This window comes from Equus quagga, unplaced genomic scaffold (assembly GCF_021613505.1).
Source record: "Equus quagga isolate Etosha38 unplaced genomic scaffold, UCLA_HA_Equagga_1.0 146_RagTag, whole genome shotgun sequence".
Lineage (NCBI taxonomy): Eukaryota > Metazoa > Chordata > Mammalia > Perissodactyla > Equidae > Equus > Equus quagga.
In genome coordinates, this window is record NW_025796728.1 from 1,324,649 (window position 1) to 1,347,572 (window position 22,924).

The 22,924-nt window shown below is 35.1% G+C and overlaps 1 protein-coding gene across 16 annotated transcripts in view; it reads right to left on the bottom strand.

Moving 5' to 3' along the window:
* Positions 1-22,924, bottom strand: part of LOC124232934 (pre-mRNA 3'-end-processing factor FIP1) — a 71,860-nt gene that overhangs the window by 31,188 nt on the left and 17,748 nt on the right. For 8 of the 16 annotated variants that reach the window (XM_046649872.1, XM_046649866.1, XM_046649867.1 and 5 more), the window contains 2 exons: positions 15,749-15,858; positions 8,681-8,788 (listed from right to left, as the gene is read on the bottom strand). In XM_046649872.1, coding sequence (XP_046505828.1) covers positions 8,681-8,788; positions 15,749-15,858 — 218 coding nt within the window. The remainder of the gene's footprint in view (positions 1-8,680; positions 8,789-15,748; positions 15,859-22,924) is intronic. The other 8 variants (XM_046649880.1, XM_046649877.1, XM_046649875.1 and 5 more) reach the window with 1 other exon arrangement.

Below are 22,924 nucleotides of genomic sequence, written 5' to 3' on the forward strand. Positions count from 1 at the left end.
CAAAAAGAGAACCAGTTTTCCATTTCTGATAACTTGCCTTTAGTTGGAAATCTCAAATATTTAAATGTCTGTCCCACCTCTAACTGTACTTACAATCAATCCATTAAAATTTAAGTATATGAGTAGATAGAAAATAGTCTACCACAAAATAATGCTTCAAACTTCACAGAAAAATCAAAATAATGTTAAAACCATTTAGTGTAGTTAAGGACTTCATAAAAGTTTATATACTTAACAAGACAAGAGGTCACTTGTCGGAATAGGCAATGAAAAATGGAGGCAAATTAGATGAATTTCCCTTCCTTTATATTTCAGTTCTCAACAACTCTGCCTTTATTAAAACTTTATAAAACAATCTAAATACCATAGAGCCTTCCACAGTCAACACAGTTAGGTTCCTAAAATGACTAATAACAGCAGCTTCCATCTGTTGAATGCCTACATATTATAACTAACCCTTATGATGACCCTCAACTTAAACAATTACGTATACTCATTGAAGATGATAAAGCTAGGGCCCAGAGAGATGCCACGGATCTCAGTAATAATTAAATGCCAAAACTTTTAGATCTAAGTCTCTGATTCCAAAGCCCACAGACCCTTCCCTTGAGCCATGCTGCCTTCTAGCAAGATAATTGGTCTTTGAGAAATTTAAGACTTCTAGAAATGAAGAATTGGTGCAAGTTTGTCTCAAATGAACCTTGAAAAGCCCCATAAATAATTTTATGCTCATAAAAACAAAACAAAGACTGCCCTATAAAAAGTATATAATGGCATCTGAAATGTCTTCAACTACATAGTCAATTCCTACTTACCATCTAGCCCACTTAAGATTTCAGTTCTCTTTAATTTTAATACAAAAAAAAGGTTCAAGCATTTCTGATTTGGTATCTGAGACACTGATTTCCTAGTTTCCCTCATGATCCCAAAGACCAAGAGTGATTTTACTTAACTTGTACCCTTCAATACAGCTGGGAAATTATCCCTACATTCACTCATTAGAAAAAGCCAAATACCTCTGACACAAAACAAATATTACTCCAACTTCTTCCCTAAAACTTAAAATAATTACAAAGCTATGGCCACTACAATTTCATATTAAAGTACATGCCGTCAGCCTTCTGATATATACACACATCTCAGATTCCAACATGCTAACAGATAAAGGTGTATATTCTGAGACCAGGATTTCCCTCACTATTTATCGTTACCTAGACTTCATTGTAAAAATCTTTATTTCTACTCAACTATTTCCTTTTCCACTCTTTTCTATTCCCTATCACTGGATTCTCTCCCTCCATCTTTTTAAATTTATTCCCATCAAGAACAGATTCTCACAAATTTATTTGGATTTGCAATTTGGATTGCAAATTCTCCAAACTGTTAAAGCTACCATATATTAAATCTAGATATATAATTTTTGTGCTGAGAGGAAAGATTTCTACAACCGTTAACCATGGATTTCTAAGAACGTCTGCTTTCAAAAATTCTGGGACACACTTCCTAAAGTTTATCTTAAATATGGTCAGAAAAGTCTACTTTTTTCCAGCTTTAAATGGATTATTTAATCACTAAAGATTCAAAATGGAAAATACTATGCTTCTAAAAACATACAAATGAAAAATTAGCCTTAACAAACATATATGCTAGAGGGAGTCCAGAAAATTGCAATTCCTTACATTTCCATAATAGTAACACCTCCTTGCCCAGGTATCTTTACCAAATTGATTTGCCTTAATCAGAAATGTGAAGCTTACCATTCTGTTCAGAAATATTTTTATGACAGATACATAAATACGTACCAAAGTAACAAAAGAGCACATATTTATCACAGATGAATAATTAAACAATCCAATACTATTCTTACCACATTATGGAAAACAATATTGAATCGTATTATTCTGAAAGTTTGTGATGTACCACTTTTTATTTCAATGCATAAGAAGATTGAGCAGAGGGCTTCACTGTGAGGATCTACTGTACATACACCACATACAGTACTTGGATTTCCAGAGCACGGTTTTAACTGGACTTACAAATTTGTTCAGTAAGGCAGACAGCTATTGCAGCTATCGAGACTCTTCTCTACATTACACTCAACCACTTACTAAAAAGCTGAAAAAGACAGAAACTAACCACAGTGTATGTCTACAGTGTCATTAATCCACATTTTAGCATAGGCAGTGAATGTTCACAGGAGCTTCTACCTTTCTTCCTGGCACAGATAAATATGAAAACATCTCTGAAATTATAAGGGAAGTAAATTAAAATTAAAATGTCATATTTTGATGCTTCTGATGTTCCAGAAAGGGTATGAGGGCAGTTTACAGAGATACAACAGAAATTTTAAAAGTGACAAAATCAGCCAAGGGAAGATAGACTAAAGGTTAGTTAGTAATCTTTAGACACAAATTTATCTCTGAGCTTCTTATTTTTTAACAGCCAAAATAATGGATATTATTAATAACAAAAGTCTTTAATGTACATAAGATAAAAACAAAGCATTAGCTCTGAAGACTGCTTTTTCTGGTAATAATAATAGCTAGCATTTCTTGAGCACCTACCATGTGCTAGGAAAGCACTGTTCTAAGCACTCTATACATATTTACTCTCATAATAACCCTAGGAAGTAGCAACTATTATTATTTCCATTTTACAGATGAGAATAAAGAGAAAAAAGTTCTCATTTGACTCCATCTTCATAGGAAGTATGATAGAGTACAACAGTTCTTAAATTTTTCTGACCACAAAACAAAGTTCTTGAAGAAACACATTTGCACAGCAATCCAGTATACACACATTATATAAAAAACTGAAAGGAAAGTTTCATGAAACAATATTTACTTACACTTACCATAAAGGAGAAAGAGTAACATTGAAATCAAATCTGATTTTACTAATATTTAACCATAACACAGGAAAAAAATTAACAGAACAAAACCAAGAAATATTCGGTAGGGGAGACCACCAAATTGAAATCATACTCTACTAATTGGACTGCAATCTCATGCTTTGAAAAACACTGAAATAGGGACAAAGTTTCCAGTATTACCACAGTGAAAACAAAGGTGAATTTCATAGAGCTGTTTCTCAAAATGTTCCTCAATACCAGGTGAAGCATAACAACAATTAACTCAGTAAAAGTAGTTTAATCAGGGGAAGCCAAACAATGTGGTCTGAGCATACAGCTCTCTCAGTGGTCAGGCTTAACCTAAGGATTTAACTGTACTTTTCAGCAAGCATTCTTAACATGGGAAACAAGAGGGATCAGGAGGTCCCTGAACCTAAATATATGTTATGTATATACATGGATCATTCACGCAAGAGTCTACAGGATGCAGCAAATTTTCAAAGGGGTTACTGCTTCAAAGAAAGTTCAGAACCATTATTCTAAAAGAATGAATGACTCACATACCCTTGCTATGAATGTTACTGCCTCACAACAGAGCTTCTTACTAAGAATTGGATAGCAGATGGTTCAAGGGTGTATTCTTTAAGAAACAGCCACCCAGAATATGGCTGTTTCATATTCCCAAGATAAAGACAGAAGCACTTGGTAGGACTGTCTAACTCGGGTCAATACATGCTCAATAGATGCTCAATAGACGGCTGTAACAATTCTGTACGGAAACTGGGGCAACATCTTTTAAGCGACTTTAGGAAAGAGGTGAGCCTTGAAAGACACGGGGAATGATTTAGCCACAGAGGATGGGAAGAGAGGAAGTTTTAGATGGAGGGAAGAACATGAGCAGAGAAAGGATGTGGGGAAAATATTATGTGCAGGATTCCAATTTGGCAAATATACTATCTACCAGTCTGCCAACAGAAAAAGCATGATCCACCTTTGACAGTGATTACCAACAAAAAGATTTTCAAAGAAGAGGAGAATATAAACTAAATGACAATCACACATATGGAAGGACTCTGTGAGGTGTGAAATACTAAGCAAATGTCAGTTCTCATTACAGCCAAATCTATCATTTTACTTAAAATTCCAAGGTGCTCAGTTAACATTTGATTTTAATCTTTATGCCAAGCCAGAATCCAAGTCTCTAAAATCAGTGGTTCTCAACTTTGCCTGAACATCAGAACCATGTGGGAAGCTTTCAAGAATCCCAATGCTCAGAGTGCACACCAGACCATTTAAATCAGTCTCCTGGGCCTTAGCGTTAATAATTTTTTGAAGCTCCCCACATATTCCAATACAAAGCCAAAGGTGAGGACTACAACTAATGGCATACCTAAGGAAAAGACTCACATTTTGGTCTCCTCTAGAAAGAATTTAAAGTAGTTGATAAAAATTAATATTTAACTCCTTAGTACTCAATAAATATAAAGTCATATCTATCAAGGTCTGATAATTAAGGTAAGGATGTCATTCATTACATACATATTTTTATATTATCTTTTGAGTTTTGTGGACTCACACAGTACTGCTTCTATACTTGTTTTAGCTTCACAAGCACAAGAATAATTTTCTCTACAGTGTATACATAGTTTATAATCCTGTCTAGAAAAGTAATATATGTCCAAAATAAAAATCACAGTATTTAAAACTGTCTTCAGGACATGTAATTTATTTTCTTTCAGTACTACATTTAAAGAGACTGATAAAGCCTACGATGGAAGCAAAGATTTAAAGGGAACTAACACTTACTGGATGCCCTGCAATAGGTGCTTTCACAAATTTAGAAATTACTTAAGCCACAAGTACGTTGCAAGGAAGGTACCAATTAGTTTCATTTTCATCGATGTGGAAAGAGGCTCTTTTGTGAAGTAAAGCGCCAGCACCAGAATTCAGGCTCCGTTATGATCAACTCCAAGACCCTCCCCTGTTCTTCTATAAGAGTGTTTCCCATGCTAAATTTTTGGGGGCCTGAATTTTAAAACTGTCGTTACCTTTTAAGCAATATTAAAAACAAACAAAAAACCCTGAATGCTTAAAGATGAAATACGTTAAAATCTGACTCACTGGAGGACATAATATGTCCATTAGGGCAGCCAAGTTTACTCACTTTTGTGTAGAGCTTGGAATAAAGCTTTACCTGCCATATTTACGTTTAATTTCATTTTTGAAATGTATCATTGATAGGAAGAGATACCATTCTACAGGGAATTTTTTAAAAATAAAGGCCTTCAGTATGTCTAATCGCATAAAATCTTACAAGCTACACAATACAACACACATTCAAGAGTGTTCAAACGCCATGAAAGCACAGGTGGCATCTTTTCAGTACATTACTTCATCGAGACATAATCTTAAGCAGAGTGAGAACAAATGAAGAGGTCAGTTTTAGATTTAATGTTCATTTACCATCCAGTTTTACTGTAAGTTTTATGTTTGTCTGTTATAATAAATGCAAGTAGATTTTAATATTTTAGTGATTCTGTATTGAAAAGCAATTTTACTATTCTACCTGTGTTTCAAGAGTCTGAATCAGTTACAAACCATTCTCATATTGGAAAACAAGCTTAATAAAACCACCTAGAATTTGGAACTAATTACCTAAGAGAAGCAGAATTTGATATTATAAAATGAAAACAAAATACAGAAATAAACTGGACACTAGGATAAGATTATAATAATCATACTGTTGCCAATTTCAATTTTATGTGTTCATTAAAACTGCTTCATTATTCTTAATTGGGTTTACAAGAGTTAGAAATTTGAATTTATAAAACAAACTTACACCAATAAAATGCCATTATTATATACATATAGTTAGCTTAAAGAGTAGTATTAAAGAAAATTTGAAAAACACATTAATTACGAGGAACAAGTGTGAGATAAAAAGTCTGAGTCTCCAAATATACTAACTTATGAAAAGGATCTCAACCATTGTTTAAGTGCTCTTTACAAAGACACTTAAGCAATGTTTCAAAAACTCCACATTTCTCAGTTACATTAATTACCAGAGCTGGAATCTCATTTTCTATCTTATAAGAAAGCATGTGTATGTATGTATGTGTACATATACACACACACATACATCATTTAAAAAGATAAAAGTAGCTTTTATCTAGAGGGTTTTTCTTTTAATTTTGAAAAGCACAAAATACTGAAAATACAGTGTGAAATTTCCTAATATCTATATGCCCTGAGACTAATCACAAAGTCAGAATGGAGAGTTTTCTGTGTTTCCAAAGCATTGTTTGTGGGAGCGGGAGGGGGGTGGGGTGAATTATATAGTTCAAGAACTGAGATGTATCATTTTCAGATATGAGAACTACTATTTTGCCTATAAACTAGCCATCTTATTTCAAGAAATAAACTATTACATCAAAAGCATAACTATTTTAAGTAAAAATTCTAAATCAAATGATTGATTAAAAAAGGAATTTCAGATGTTAAAATAGTAACTAAAGAAACAAATATAAAGCTTAAAATTACATTAAAAATAACCGATTTTAAGTATTTCGATGCCTTTGCTTATGAAAGTCAATTGTCCTGAACTGCAGGTATTAAAAGGCAGAAAACCAGGGATTCTGGCCATGGCTTTACTTCTTGATTAGCCATAAATTTGGGCAAATTCCCTAATTTCTTGGATCTCTCCTTTTCCATGTAAACCAGGCACTAGCCAGAAAATAATCAGGATTAAAAAAGCCTTCCAGGTAACAAGGTCAAGCCCTGTCATTTTACAAATGTGGAAAGAGAGGCCTAGAGATTTTAGGGAACTATCCTACAGTCACACAGACACAAAACCAAACCTAATATCTAAATCCAGTACTTATGCCATGAAACTGCTCTAAATTTAGGAAAGTAGGTATTCTTTATATACAAAAATGGCTACTGGGGCTGGCCCCATGGCAGAGTGGTTCAATTCGTGTGCTCTGCTTTGGCAGCCCAGGGTTTCGCCAGTTCGAATGCTGGGCATGGACATGGCACTGCTCATCGAGCCATGCTGGGGCGGCATCCCACTTCCACAACTAGAAGGACCCACAACTAAAAGTACACAACTATGGACCGGGGGGCTTTGGGACAAAAAGGAAAAATAAAATCTTTAAAAAAAAAAAAAGAGGCTACTGATTCACTATCAATAGTAGCAGGGTGAAAATGAAAGCTCTTATTGTCTTGCTCTTTTGGGATCAGTAAATAGGCTGTCCACATTGCTGGCCAGGTTAAATATAAATCCAAGTGTTTCTCTATGCCCTAAGTGCTATGATAACCAAGCTAATCACTATACAGAATTATTATTAGCACGGCTATTAAACTTTTGGGTTCCACTAAAATATTAAACATAAAAAGATTCAGAGACTCCACACTTGTCAGATCTAACTTTTCTTTATTTAAAATAACACTTTCAAAATTTCCATTGGTTCTTCAAGGAGAATTTTAGTTTTAAAAACTAAGATCAATCAATCATATAATACATGTGAAAAAATGCCAATGAGTACTTTTAAAATAATAGAAGGTATACAAATTTTCATTCTATAAACTTGTTAAAAAGCAACACATGCAACTGATGTTCTTCTAAGAATGTAGATAATAAAGAAATATATTTCTATCTGCATCAGTGACTATACTTACAGTTTGGATATTCTTTAAAAAGTGAAAATATTGTTCACTTCGAGATAAACACACTCTTTTCAGAACGACTAAGTTTATTTGCTCCTAACAAGAAATCCTATTAAAACAAGTTGACTAGAAATTCTTACTACTCATGGGGAATTATAATGAAGACCCCAAAGAAACGAAAATCTAAGAAAATAACATTTTGATAGTTTTTCCTTCCTTTTTCTTTCAGTTGTTATGATCAAAGATATCTGATAATTTATATATATAAAAGTTTGTAAATGAAAATAATGAAAAGCACAGCAATATAGTATCAAGCTGCCCAAGAAAAAAAGCTTAAAATTCTGTAACAACAAAAATAAACAAAATATACCCCACCCCCAATACACCATCATTGTTTAAAAATCCAAATTGTAAATTAGGAAAGTACTTTAGTCTATATTTCTAAGTCAAGCAAAGCATAATTAATTGCTCAGATTGATTTCTGTTGGCAATGTACTTTCATGATCTAACGTTTGCTTCTCATCACATCTCTTAGGGTAGAAATTGTTATTCCCACTTCATAGGCTCAGAGAGTTTACAATACCCATCCAAGGTCGTATGCTTTGTAAATCTAAGATTCAGAACACAAACCAAAAGTCTATGGAGAGTAGATCATGAGTAAAAGCATAGCAACAATAAGGGGAATAGTACTTCCTAGGAAGCTGACAGACCCACCTGATGGAATGGCAGGTTTAAACACTAGCTGGATATAAAGATTGGAAAGATTCAGTGGAGTATGATTTTACAGGTCCCAAATACTGGCTCGGAAGGCTAAACTTTATTCAACAAATAGTGAAAAGCACTCAGGGATTTTTGAATAAGGTGTGATATGAGAAAGAAAAATTAAACCTGCAGCAAGGGGGGAAAAACACTTAGTGAACACTCAGCATGGTTCCATGCAATTTATAATATAACATATAAAAAAGCCAGAGAGAGGCAAGACATGAAGTGATAAGGCCTGATTCATAAGGTAAATTAAAAACCCTCAATTCCATATTGAAAAAGCATAATTTAGGGGGTAAAAATATGGTACAGTCTAATCAAATGTATTATCTTACTAATGAGATCAAACAACACTGATGATCTAAACATCAGGGAGTATCCAATGTTTAAAAATAGCCTTACCTTAGATCGGGTGATTCGGCCCTCCCATATCGATCCTGCCACTTCCCAACGCTTGAACTGGCTTTTCTGGAGGCAGTACTTGTCTGAGACTGAGAAGAGGTGCTGTTTCTGGTGAGATAAATTTTCTATGTTTTTTCTTACATATTGTTGTCTCTGACCCCCCTTGTTCTGTTTTTTTTTTTCCCTGACATGCTTTTTCTAAAGTCCTTTAGCATGTTCCTACAGGATCAATCTTTTCAAGTCACATAAACTGTTTGCTGTGGTACTAAGACTGCTAGTGGTATTGAAATATAGGTGGTTAAGTTAAGTTAAGACTTTCTTAACTTTATTTTTAGAAATATTTCTCAACATAGACAGTATGATGTCAAAATGTAGAAATGAGAAAAGAACCAAGGGTTTACTTTAAGTTATATTATCAAGAAATAAATTTCTGTGCTTTTATGAATTAATAACATTAATTTGTGCAGTTTCACCAAATCTTATTTGAAATTTTGGCATTTCTTTCCCTATATTCCTCAATAACAGGCATAAGTATTGTTAGTGTAACCAGTTAACAGTAACACTCTGATGTGCTTCATAAAAACCTACACTACATATGTATTTCATTATATTTATATATATTACAAAAATTCCATTTCAAAATAATTTAACTCTTTCAAAATAAAATTCTAAAGAAAGTTATTTTACCCCTGGTGACATACATACTCCATAAAAAGTTCAATTACTTATACTCTTGAAAATACTTTACGGGCCTAAGACGACCCTCTTTCAAAGCAACAGAAAAAATATGTTTATGTATCTGCTTATTTATGTAAAAGAAACACAGGAGAATAAACCAGAAACTAGATGAAATGAAATTGGTTACCGACAGGAGTAAGAAATATGGGAAAGAGTGACAAATCTGAGTATACTTTTGACTAGTCTTACCTTTGGAACTATGTTAAATGTTTTATATATGCACAAAATAATTAAGTCAATAAGCATGGAGGAAAAGAAACATTAATACTGAATGCACACGGAAATAATGAATCAAATTATATTTTAAATGATTAATATTACCACTCTGAAGGAAACTGTTGAACACAATATTCTCACTATATACCTTCAGTATGTAAGAAAGAAGAAATGAACTCTATTTAACAGGTTTATTTTTTGTAATGATGGGTGCAGAAGTTCTAATCTATTTTGTGTGTATTTTAGGATTAAGCAAATGAGTAAATATACTGAAATTGTTGGGAACTGATTCTCACTGCTGGAAAAAGGGAGATGTAATATGGAATAGGGAAAGGGAAGTAGAACCCGGGAATGTCAAATTGGAAGTAAAAGAAACATGATGGATGACTGCATGGTTAAAATTTTATAAGGAACATACATATGGTTATTTCATATTGAAATAGCTTGTTTTTCCTAGCTCTGGGTGCTGAAAAGGCCCAGAAACAGTAACACCCCAATAGCAATGAGCATAACTAGTGCTGAGATCTTGGTTTCTAACTATCATTTCCCACCAAAAGGAATCAAGGTGCCTTAAAGAAATGGCTGCTTCTAGGGAAGGGGCAGGGAAAGCACAAGATAAGCCTGGAACATCCGGTAATGCCAGAAAGTAAAGAGATCCTCAAAAAAAGTGATGAGGACATATCAAAAGATCAGAAGAGCCAGTCTGAAGAGGCTCCCACAGACCAAATCTGGAACAATTTGAGCATCCATATGAATTACAGTATATATAAATCATATACATGTAGTTTATATACCATATATACAAATAAGCCATTACTTATAAGCCACACACACACACTCTCTCTTTCCCACAAAAAATAAAATTTAATGAGCGTAGCTGATAATAAATAAGTAAGTGGGGGAGGTGAGAAAGCTCATTTTTAAAGTAGAATGCCAACTAATAAATCTAAGAGGAATAACAGTCAGATAATCACTATTTTGCAGCTATTATAGTAATAACTGTTTAAAGCAACAATCATCTATCGATACTAAAATTCTTGGAAAGTTCAAAGGGAAAAAAGATATTTACACAGTCTCCTCAGAGATTACTTATTAAATACAAAGGAGAAAAACAGTAACTTTGCAGTGCAGAAACCCAAAGGAACATCACCACAACTAAGTGATTAAAGTTATCACTAATTACGGAATAAACTGACATCATGTACCTCCAGGCGATGAACTGAGAAGGACATAACATCAGTTACATAGTATTCTGCCCAAGAAGCAAAATCTGAATCTAATAACCAGGGAACATCAGGCAAACTTAGACTGAGGGATGATTTACAAAACAAACAGATTTACAAAATAAATTTTGTACTCTTCAAAATTCAATGTCAACAAATACAAATAATGTCTAAGAAGCTGTCCCAGATTAAAGAAGAACAAAGAGATAAGAGAGTTAATCGTTATAAATGATCTGGACTGAATCCTAAATCAAGGAGGAAAGAAAAGAACTACCATAAAAGATATTATTGAAATAACTGGCAAAATTTATGGCTTGTATATTAAACTACTGATTCATCATTAGATTTTCTAACCTTGATAATTGTGTCCTAAGATTATGTAACAGAATGACCTTGTTCTTAGGAAATACATGCTGAAGTATTTAGAGGTAAAGGGACATGTCTACAATTAACATTCAAATGTTTCAGAAAAAAAATACTTTTGAGAAATTATAAAGCAAATACAGCAAAATGTTATTAACTGGTGAATCCAGGTGAAGAGTATTTAGACACTCCTTACACTTTTCTTGCAACTCTATATAAGTTTGAATTTTTATCAAAATAAAAAATTAAAATTAAAACAACAAATAAAGGGGGCACAACAGGGGTTTCTAGGAGTAATGGTAATGTTCTGTTTATTGATCTATGTACTAGTTACATGGTTGTGCTCAGTTTGTGAAAATTCTTTGAGTTGTACATTCATGACATAATATAAAAACTTTTAAAGATCAAAACATTATGATATATTAAATATTAACAATTTACTTGAGTATGTCAATTTGCTGGGCAGTACAGAAAGTTAGAAACCCAGAACTTCCACTAATAAACAACAAAAAAATCACTAAAAAAAGGTTCTGTGCAAAGATATCAAGAGCCATCTATATCCTAATAAGGCAATCAAAGATTTTAAACAATGGAAATACAGTGGTTAGGTCAGTAGTACAGCTCATTACTGCTAAATATTTCGGGTTCAGTCTCTCTTATTTCTTAAATGGCATTACTGTCTTCTCCCTAAAGTCAATGAAATTTACTTTCAAAGATGTCTCTCTAATCTTCATAAAAACAAAGAATAAAAGAGAAAAAACACAAGTATTTATTTAAGGAAATATTTCACAATGACTGAAAAGAATCCTTTGGATAAAGCAAAGATGAATCCAGAAAACAAACTTACTTTCCTAATGAGCAATGGGTACAGTTCTTTATATCCAAAAGCAACAGTACTGGCATGCTGCGTATGTTTCTACAGGTTGTGGTGGTAATTACCCACTCTTTTTTTAGTAGTAGTGATGGATCTGCTAATTTTTCTATCATTTCTTTACCTCCTTTGTACTGTCCCTTACCCACCACTATCCTCCCATCTCTCCTTAAATCCATGGTCCATCATTATAATCACTTCCTCAAGTACATTTTCATCTTCCTTGCCCCTCAATCCCTGTCATATTTGTCTCATGTAACCTCAACCTGTTAAATCCAATTCCAGATACTCTTCACGAACACAAGATGACATGAATAAGAGCAAGAGAAACAGACCCAACCAAGCTGATTTGTCTCACTTTAAACCAACAGCCATTAACCTCAAGAAAAGTTGGAAATGTACACTCTCTCTTCCCATGTCATCAATTTTTCACTCTAGTAACTCATTCCTATCAGCATATAAAAATGCTGTAATTTTTCCCATGTCGAAAGAAAGCCCTTTCTTGACTCCACATTTCCCTCCAGGTACTGCCTAGCAATCCTACTTCTTTCCCCTAGTTTATCCACACACCCCTAAATGACTCTATCAGACCTTCTCCTCTCTTCTCAAACATTTAACACCCCCTTCCACTATCCTCAATTTCACCAAATAAGCCTGCATCCTATGCTGCTGGGAAAAATTAAAGCAATCAGAAAAGAAATTTTGGTTGTTCCCCCCACCACTACCTACCCACCCATCAACCCTTGCCATGTCCTGCCTTCCCTCCTACTACTATGAGTGAATTGTCCATGCTCCTTCAAGGCTAACCCCTCCACTTGCATATTACGTCCCATCCCCTCTGACTTAAGGACATTGCTCTAACAACTGTCCCTTCCCACTTTTTGCATCATCAGTTTTCCCCTCCAGTAACTCATTCTGGTAAGTATATAAACATGCTGTAATTTCTTTCATTTTGAAAAGACCTTCTCCTGACCCCACATATGCCTCCAGATACTGTCCCATTTCTCCGCCCCGTCAAAAGAAAAAAAATCCTCCAAAAAATTGTCCATATTTTCTCATTCTAATTCCTCTCCTCCCATTCTCTCTTGAATCCATTCCAAAAAGTCTCTCTTTTTTTTGCAGGGAAAAGATTTGCCCTGAGCTAACATCTGTTGCCAATCTTCCTCTTTTGTTTTTTCTCCCCAAAGCCCCAGCACATGTTTGTGTATCCTAGTTGTAAGTCCTTCTAGTTCTTCTATGTGAGCTGCTGCCACAGCATGGCAACTGACAGACAGGTGGTGTGGTTCCGCGATCTGGAAACGAATCGGGGCCACCAACACAGTGAGAGCATTAACTTTAACGACTAGACCATCAGGGCTGGCTCCAGAAAGGTTTTTTTTCATCTTCACCTTATACCACTGAAAATGAATTGGTCAGGATCACCAAGGACCTTTGTATTTTAAGATCAAAAGGTCATTTCTCTTCTTCTGGGCGAATGAATCTGTATTATTTGATAGTTAATCATTCCTCCTTCTTTGAAATCATCCTTTTGAAAATACACACTGGGTTTTCCTCCTATCTCACTAGTCATTCTTCTCTACTGGTCTCTTACTGGTTCATCTTTATTTTTCTGACCTGCAAGGGACTGCCCCAGGGCTCTGGCCTCTCACCACTTCTCTATCAACACTTCTCTCTTTTACAATTGAATTCAGTTTCATAAGTTCATTTAAATACTATTTAAACACTGAGCACTCCCAAATTTACATCTCCAGTCCATACCTTTCCCCTTTACTACAGATCTATATATCTACCTCCTATACAAATTTTCTACTTGTATGTCTAAAAGGCATCTCAATCTCATTATGTCCTAAACTCTTGGTCTTCTCCCTTCAAAAATCACTCCTCCTGTAGTCTCTTTCTCATTTCAGATATAAAAAATGTAAAAGATCTTTTACATCTTTTGAAATGTATCCAGTATCTGACTACTTCTCACATCAGCACCACTACCACCCTGGTCAGTTACCATTATCTCTTGCCTAGATAATTGCTACAACTTCCTAGCTGGCTTACCATTTCTTTCCTTAACCCCTCTGTAGTCTGATCTTAATAAAAGAGTGAAATTGAGACTTTAAAAATCTAAAGCAGATAATTTCATTCCTTTGCTCAAAATCTGACAGTGACTCCTCATTTATTTCACTTATGGGAAAAGCCAAATCCCTAATAATGACACCATGCCCCACATAATCTAGCCCAGGTTCCAAAAATAGAAAGGGGGGGCAAGGCAAAGTACAGAAAAACTACTGATTTTTAAATAGTTTAATTGGCTGAATTATGATAATAGCAAACTTCTATAGAGTATTTACTATGTATGTACTACTGTTCTAAAACACTTTACAAAAATTAATCCATTTAATATATACAACTACCCTATAAGGAAAGTATTACTACCACATTTTACAGATAAGGAAATGAAAAAATAACAAGATCAGAGAATTTGCCCAAGGACACACAGCTAGTAAGTAGCAAAGCCAGAATCTGAACCCCAGAAGTCTGGCTCTATAGTCCAAGCTCTTAACATCACTCCATACTGTAGCAGACCATTAACTCAATGAATGAAAGTTGACCTCTTTTAAAACATGAAAAAACCAAAAGAATACTACATATTAAAAGGATCAATATTCCTGAGCTATCATAACTTCTTAAACAAACATTTTATGAGATTGCATTTAGTTTAATATTTGGAAATGTCCATGACTAGTAATTGTCAAAAGGAGGAGAGAGAGTCAAAATCCAAGATGGCTTTGTAACATTTAATTCTGGCTGAAAGTTTCAAAAATCTTATCTTAGGGTTAAACTACATGCTCACATAAGGTCTCTTCCTGCATTTGTATATTATGAAATATAATCTCTTACAACAATTCAAAATTGCAGAATAACAAAACCAGAAAAGTATATAAAATAAATTTAAACAAGTAACACACAGGTAACTGATGGGGCTGAGAACTAACATTAGCTGGATCAGACTTGTTTCAGGCCCAGAGAAATAACTGATTTAAGACATCTTTATCTAACCCAAGATTAAACTGCTGACATCAAATTTCCCTAGTCTTAGCTTATCCTTAACCGTTTTCCTGGTAACAGGTTAACCATCTGTCATATTTAAGTTAAAAGGACATTGCCAGCATATTTGCCTCTTACAATTGGTACCTTGTGAAACTCAAAGTTAGGAATTATCACAATGAATCTAAGAAAGAAAAGAAAATCATTTTAATTTGAAAGCCTTTCCAGGCTAAAATTTCCACCATCTCTTCTACTAAAATCGGCAACACTTTTAGGCCAATAAATCTCGACTCAGGAAGTTCAGTAATTCTTTATGTGAGAATAATAAGTACAGAAAATAGCAAGTTCACTGTTGCCACCACTTCTTATGAACGTAAGATTATCATCTCCATTGTATATGTAACTATATATCATGCCTCATTCTTGCTTGTTTAGAGTTTTTTTAGATGGAACAGCACACAGAAGAGTTTTTCACAAAGAATTCATTTTTGTACTAAAACAAAGTAGAATGTTCCAGTTTTCTGGTAGAACATTGAGAGCTTTTATATTCATATAGTACTACTACAAGGTGAAGATGCCAGTGCCTGCAGTAAATTGAGTTATAATTCTCTAACTAACCTGCTTGGTGGGAGCCCAGTCTTGAACAAAGAAGGAGGAGAAGTAAATTCAGCTTTTGTAGATGGAAGTGCTGTTTCCTTCTCTGAATTTCCAGTTCTTCCCTGCTGTACCTTAAAAAAAAAGGTTATTAGCTTGTTTAATAGGACAAACATAATACACTGAAGACGTTAAAATAAATTTGTAACATTTGATTTGAAATTAAATATGAAGAATGTTTCATTGCTGATTATTTAGTAAAATTAACCTATTTCAGATTATCATTAGGTGAAAGGCACCAAAGATGGATTATGGGATCAAAATGTTCCCAACTATTAAAAAAAAGTTCATATTAACGTCACTGTAAAAGCTCAATAAACTGTAACTCTATACAACTTTCATAAATTCTCTCAGATCACCACAAATAAGTCCAAGCTACTTGGGAATGACTCCGTGTTTCAGAGTTCAAGGAAGGCCTTGAAGATTTTCCCCTTTTATGTTTACCACCCTTATCTAAGAAAACCACCAGTGGCCATTTTAGCCATTCCGACCATTTTCTATTCAGACTATGATTTGCTATTAATGCAATGTCAATAATCCGCTCCTGCACTTCCATACCATTTCTCCCATTTTCCCATCATCATCAACAGTACCACCCTCCTGCCAGTTCAGTACACCTAGAAACTTGAAGTCAGTCATCTGTCTCCTTAATACCTCTTCTCTCTTTTTTATATTCACTTTTAAACCAGTTATCTCCTTACTACATAATTTCTCCCACATTTGCCCATCCTTTCTGCTCCTATCAGATCCTTTGAGTGTGATCCAGTTATACAACTTCAGACTGGTGAAATATCTTCTTTATGCTCTTTTGCTTTTATACTCACCTTCTTACCATAAAATCATCTTAATTTACAAAATTTAAACAAACTAAGTTCAAGTTACCCTACCCTTGAATAATATATCACACCATACTGTATGCTCTATTTAAATTCTACTGCCCTGGTCAGTCTAAATTTAGCAATACTCTCCTTCCTCTTGAGACAAAGGCCAAGAAAATCTCAGACACCTTGACTCTGATATATTCAAACCACTTAGTCAATTCCAGAAACCACCTACCTCTCAAATAATCATTATGTGAGAAAAAGAAACCCTTATTTATATATTTGAACCACTATAGTCAGCTCTCTTATTTACACTGCTGAACCCAATCTCTAATTGGTGCGTTCATGTAATTACGGTTTAACATTGGCATTTTACTTGAAAATGAGTTCCAGTGCTTAAAAAAAATCCATTTAAAAAGCACTGATCCTAATGAGGAATGATGAGGATGAGCACTAAGACAATGAGGACAGAAAGAAACGTATTTGATAGACACTTCACAGGTAAAACTAACAGAATCTAATGAGAGGGGAAATAAAAATGATTCATTCATCAAACATTTATTAAATATCTATGATGTACCAGAAGCTGAGATTACAGAGAGAAATACAACAAAATTCCAGACTGTGGGAAAAGACAGTCACACAACTAACAGAGCAAAACAATAAAAGCTATGAAAAAATCTATGGGATAAAAGATGCTATGAGAACAGAGAAAAATAAATGTATTACTCATCCTGGGGATGTCAGGAATACTCCAAGTTGACACTACATTCTCGACTGTTCCCCTGAGCCCCAGTAACTTGTATCCAACATTTTTTTTCTTTAATGAGGGATTATTCAAGATTTTATTTTTTTCCTTCTCCTCAAAACCCCCTGGCACATAGTTGTATATTCTTAGTTGTGGGTCCTTCTAGCTGTGGCATGTGGGACACCATCTCAGCATGGCTTGATGAGCGATGCCATGTGCACACCCAGGATTCGAACCGGCAAAACTCTGGGCGGCCGCAGTGGAGCGGGTGAGCTTAACCACTCAGCCACAGGGCCGCCCCATATATCCAACTTCTTATATGTCTAATAAGCATCTTAAACTTACCATGGCCAAAACAAAGCTACTGATTTCCCACTATCCCCCGATCTGATCCTCTCCAAGTCTTTCCCATATAAGTAAATGGCACCATCATCTACCCAGTTGTTCAAGAAAAAAAAATCCTAGAAGTATGCAATACATATGAGCATCCAATTGTCAACTTTACCTTTACAATATATACTAAATTCAATTACTTACTATTATGTTCACTCCTAAAACCCAGGTCAAACCCACTACCACATCTCAACTGCTAAATTAACTTGTCTCTCTGCTTTGGTCTTAGCTCTGAAAAATCTATTCTCTGTACACAACCAAAGCAATCTTATTAAAAGTGCAAATCAACTCATGTCTCTCCCCTGTTCAAAATTCTCTAATAGCTTCTCAATGCAAAAAGAAAAAAAAACTAAACTTCTTATCATGGCCTACAAGGATTTACATGGTATGAGCCCTGCCTACCTCTCCGCCTTTGTTTTCCTCTACTCCTCCCCAACTCATCTTTACTAAGCCCAGTCACGATGGCCTTCTTTCTTGTTCTTTTTAACATATAAGTTCCTCCTTCATGAGGTCTTTTGCACTAGATGTTCCTTCTTCTTGGAATATTCTCTCCCGAGATCTTCTCATGGCTACTTCCTCCTAATCATTCAAGTATTGTTCAGATATCTCCTTGGAGTGGCCCTCCCTGACCACTCCCAAACAATCTATCACATTATCATTTTGTATTTTCTTCATAGAATTTCTCACTAGTATCATTATCTGAAGTTATCTTATTTTGCTGTATGTTTATTGTCTCTCTGCCACTATAACATAGGATCTTTGAAAACATGGATTATGTAGTTCAAACTGTATCCCAAGTACCCACAAACAGTGCTTGGCACGCAATAAGTGCTCAATATATATCTGTTATTTGATTGACTTTGGCACTCAGCTTAAATGTCACATCTTCAAAGTCTTTCATAGGACATGGAGTTAATAACTACGTAATTTTTGACATGATTATCTAATTAATACTTATCTTTCCCATTAAGTCAGATAAACTCTAAGAACACAGAGTCTCTGTCTATAATGCTGACCTCCCCTCCCACCCAAACCTGAAATATTTCCCAGCATAGTCAATGCTCAATTAAAAACTGGAAGAGGGAAGGGGCCAGCCTGGTGGCACAGTGGTTAAATCTGCGCACCCCACTACAGCAGCCTGGGGTTCACAGGTTCATACCCTGGACGTGGACCTACACACCACTCATCAAGCCATGCTGTGGCATTGCACATACAAAATAGAGGAAGACTGGCAAAAGATATTAGCTCAGGGCCAATCTTCCTCACCAAAAAAAAAAAAAAGAAAGAAAGAAAGAAAAGAAAAGAAAAGAGGAACGGAGAGTTGGAGAAGAGAAGTGGAAGGGGGGGAAAAAAGAAAGAGGGAATAGAGCATAGATGAGAGTATTTACAACAGGGGGAAAGTACGAAAAGGTATCAGGAAGACAGTATATATAAAGTACTGTCAGGAAGTACATCACAGGAAGACAAACATATAAAAAGTGATTGTGTTTCCTAACTTAGTTTTCTTTTCTCTTTAATTTCTTCATAATATACTCATTATATCACAGAATTCACAAAATGCATTTCACCATTTTCTGCAACCCTCCTAATCACTCTGCATTATCATTATCCACTTGTCTTTAGATGTTGCACTCAGGATTATAGAGACTCAAAATTTATTTAACCAGGGCATAATCAGACTATATTTTCACATAATATTTTAAGAAATAACTATAAGACACCATGACTGATTTTTAAAAACAAATTCATGTCAGATCTTACATAACCAAATGAAAGCTGACTGAAGTCTGTAACTTGAGAAGCTAAATATTTACCCAAATTATGCTACCATTGTACCAAAACTTAATTTTGCACAATTTCTTTCAGCTGCCCCTTACAGCATTATTTATGAAAGATTAGTATTACAAACAAAACAATATCTAAAAAGAAATTTGTTAAGTAAATTGTAGTACACTCGAATAATAGATAATGGAACTATTTAAAGTGTTATTTTTTTTTAAGATTTTTTTTTTATTTTTTTCCTTTTTTCTGCCCAAAGCCCCCTGGTACAGTTGTATATTCTTAGTTGTGGGTCCTTCTAGTTGTGGCATGTGGGACACCACCTCAGGGTGGCTCGATGAGCGGTGCCATGTCTGTGCCCAGGATTGGAACCGACGAAACACTGGGCCACCTGCAGCGGAGCGGGCGAACTTAACCACTCGGCCACGAGGATGGCCCCTAAAGAGTTATTTATCAAAAAACTTTAATAACCTAGGAAATCATTTACCAAATGTTATGGTGAAAAAGAAAAAGTAGAAAACCACATAAATTATCACAATTTTCTTTCAACCCACAAGAAAAAAAAGACTGGGAAAGTAGCAAAATTTAAGACTTTGAAAGCACGTGAAAAAATACTAACTGACTGACCAGACCAAAGAGACCTGAATCCTAAGTCAGCAACGCCAAAGCAAAAACTTAGTGATTTTCAGAGCAGGACCCCAAAGGTTCTAACTGACAACTTTCTCCCAGAACATTTGAATCAGCCAAGTATAAACCATCTAGGCAGGATACCAGAATGTCTTCTCTGAAAAATCAGATTACCACAAAAAGAAAAAACAAAAAGCAAAACAACCTAAACATACTAACATCAGGGACTGTGAAAAAAGCTTAGTCCTACAGTAAGACCTAGTCAGCAAATTCCATTCACATGCACAGACCTTTCAATCACTCTTTGGTGGCCCCCTCTCTCATGAGTGAATGGCCAAGGATTGACAAACATTTGAGAAAAGCCCAAGTCAGAAGGCAAAAACAACAAACTTAAAAATCAACTTAAAGAAAATAGACTATGCAGGAAAAGAAACAAACAAGCTACCATTAATATGAATATCTTTTGAGAGATACAGGAGAAAAAATATTCTATTACTGCATGCATGAACACGAATAGAATACTACAGGTAAACACAGAAGAAAAATCTTCTTGGATATTAAAAATATAACAGAAATGAAAAAATGAATAGAAAGGTTGTAAGGGTGAAGAAATCACTCAGATAATGGAAGACAAAGAGATGAAAAACAAGAGAGAGAAGATAAGAAAATTAAAGGACCAAATAAGAAATCCAATATTTGAATAGGAGGTCCAGAAGACAGAAGCAGCAGAGAAGTAGTAAAAAAAAAAAAAAATAGGAAAAAAGGTCACACAAGTGAAGGATCCGTGCTTCCAGATTAAGAGGGTACAAATGAATACCTGGTACAATGGATCATGACAGACAAAGACACATAATCATGCAATTTCAGAACGCTGGTGACAAAAGCTCATACATACTTTCAGAGAGGAAAATAAAATCATCTATGCATGTGTGCACACATGTGTGTGCATGTATAAACAAAAATATTTTAAGAGAAAGTTATGGTCAAATTTTTCTTACACATGCATCTTACGCATTCCTACTATAGTCACTCCTCTCTTGCCACTCACCTCAAATTATACAATTACACATTGTTTTTTGCACTCAATTGAGTGACTTTATTTTTCTACCTGTCGAACTTCACTCATCTCTTTTCATTTTGTTAAAACAAAAAAACCCAAAAAATGAAACAAAAAAACTTTATTCATATTGAAGTATATAAAAGATTAAGAATGTCAAAATGTTAATAATCATTGAGGTACTATAATAAACACACAGGGGTTCATTTGTACTATTCTATTTACTTGTTAGTATGTTTGAAAATTTACTTCATGAAAAGTAAGAAGTAATTTTAAAGAGGCGGACAAGTTGCTTGTCTCTCACTTGACTAAGGATGAAAAAAATCTTTGCCATAGATATGAAAAGAACTTGAATTATGATTCTTAAATCTGTTCCTTTTTTCATTCACTAGTACAAGTTTGGGTCCTCATTCATCTCATTTCTACAGCAGAGCAATAACTCCCATCTGGCCTCTGAGTCCCTTTTCTCCTCCTTACAATATATAGCTTACTCTAGTGCCAGTTTTTTTCTCTAAAAACCAGATTTGTTAATGCTATTCTCCTGTTCAAGAACTTTCAAATGGCTTCCTATTGCCTACACAAATATCTGCAGGCTAGTTTACAATTAAGGTCTTTCTCATCGAGGCCCCATTTCTACCATTTTCAGGCTTCTCTCCTCTAACATCTCTTATCCACCCCAGCTCTCCTTTCATGCTATCTGGTTTTGCTCAGACTGCTCTCTCTGCCTACAATGTCCTTTACTCCCCTCTCTCCTACTAATGAATACGAGCTCATATTTCAATTATCACCTTCCATTTGAATCCTTCTAGACCCCACAATGTAGGGTAACCAACTATCTCCTCTGAACTCCCTACTGCACTTTGTCAGTACCACCAACATAACCTTATGTTGTGGTTAGTTCATACATACACGTCACTCTTGAATAAAGAGATTCTATCTTACTACAGCATCTAGCACAGTGCTGGGCACACTGGAGGTGCTCAGCTATATCAAAAAATTGGGGAAGTTTTTTCATTCTATCTGTTTGTCACCAATCCTAATAATTCTAGTTCAAGTGGTAGATAAATGGGTAAGAGCTTGGACTTTCTTTTTCCAACCACACCATACACTGCTGCCAGAACACTGTTACTTCTAAGTCACTTTCCTGCTCACAAATAGGCAACAACTCCTCCAACTCATCTTCCGTGTTTCTACGCTTTCTAGAATTGAACCACACACTCCATAGCCATCTCCTACTCCTTTCCAAAAAGAACTCTGATCCAATAAGGCTAATTTTTTAAATAATATGCTCATCCACTTTTACTCAGTTAAAACATGAGTTTCTTTGCCCAAGCCATTTCCTAAATCTGTAACACTTTTTCTTCTCTTCTCCACACTCTCAAGGCTTTGATTAAAATAGCATACGCTTCTCTACTACTGCATCCCATTTTAGGCTTTTTTGTTTAAAGACACAGAAATAGGAAGGACCAGGGCCAGCCCAGTGGCACGGTGGTTAAGTTCACACACTCGGCTTCGACAGCCCAGGGTTCACTAATTCGGATCCCAGATGTGGACCTCTGCACGGCTTATCAAGCCATGCTGTGGCAGGCGTCTCACATACAAAGTAGAGGAAGATGGGCATGGATGTTAGCTCAGGGCCAATCGTCCTCAGCAAAAAAATAAGAGGAGGATTGGTGGCGGATGTTAGCTTAGGGCTAATCATCTCTTCCCCCCAC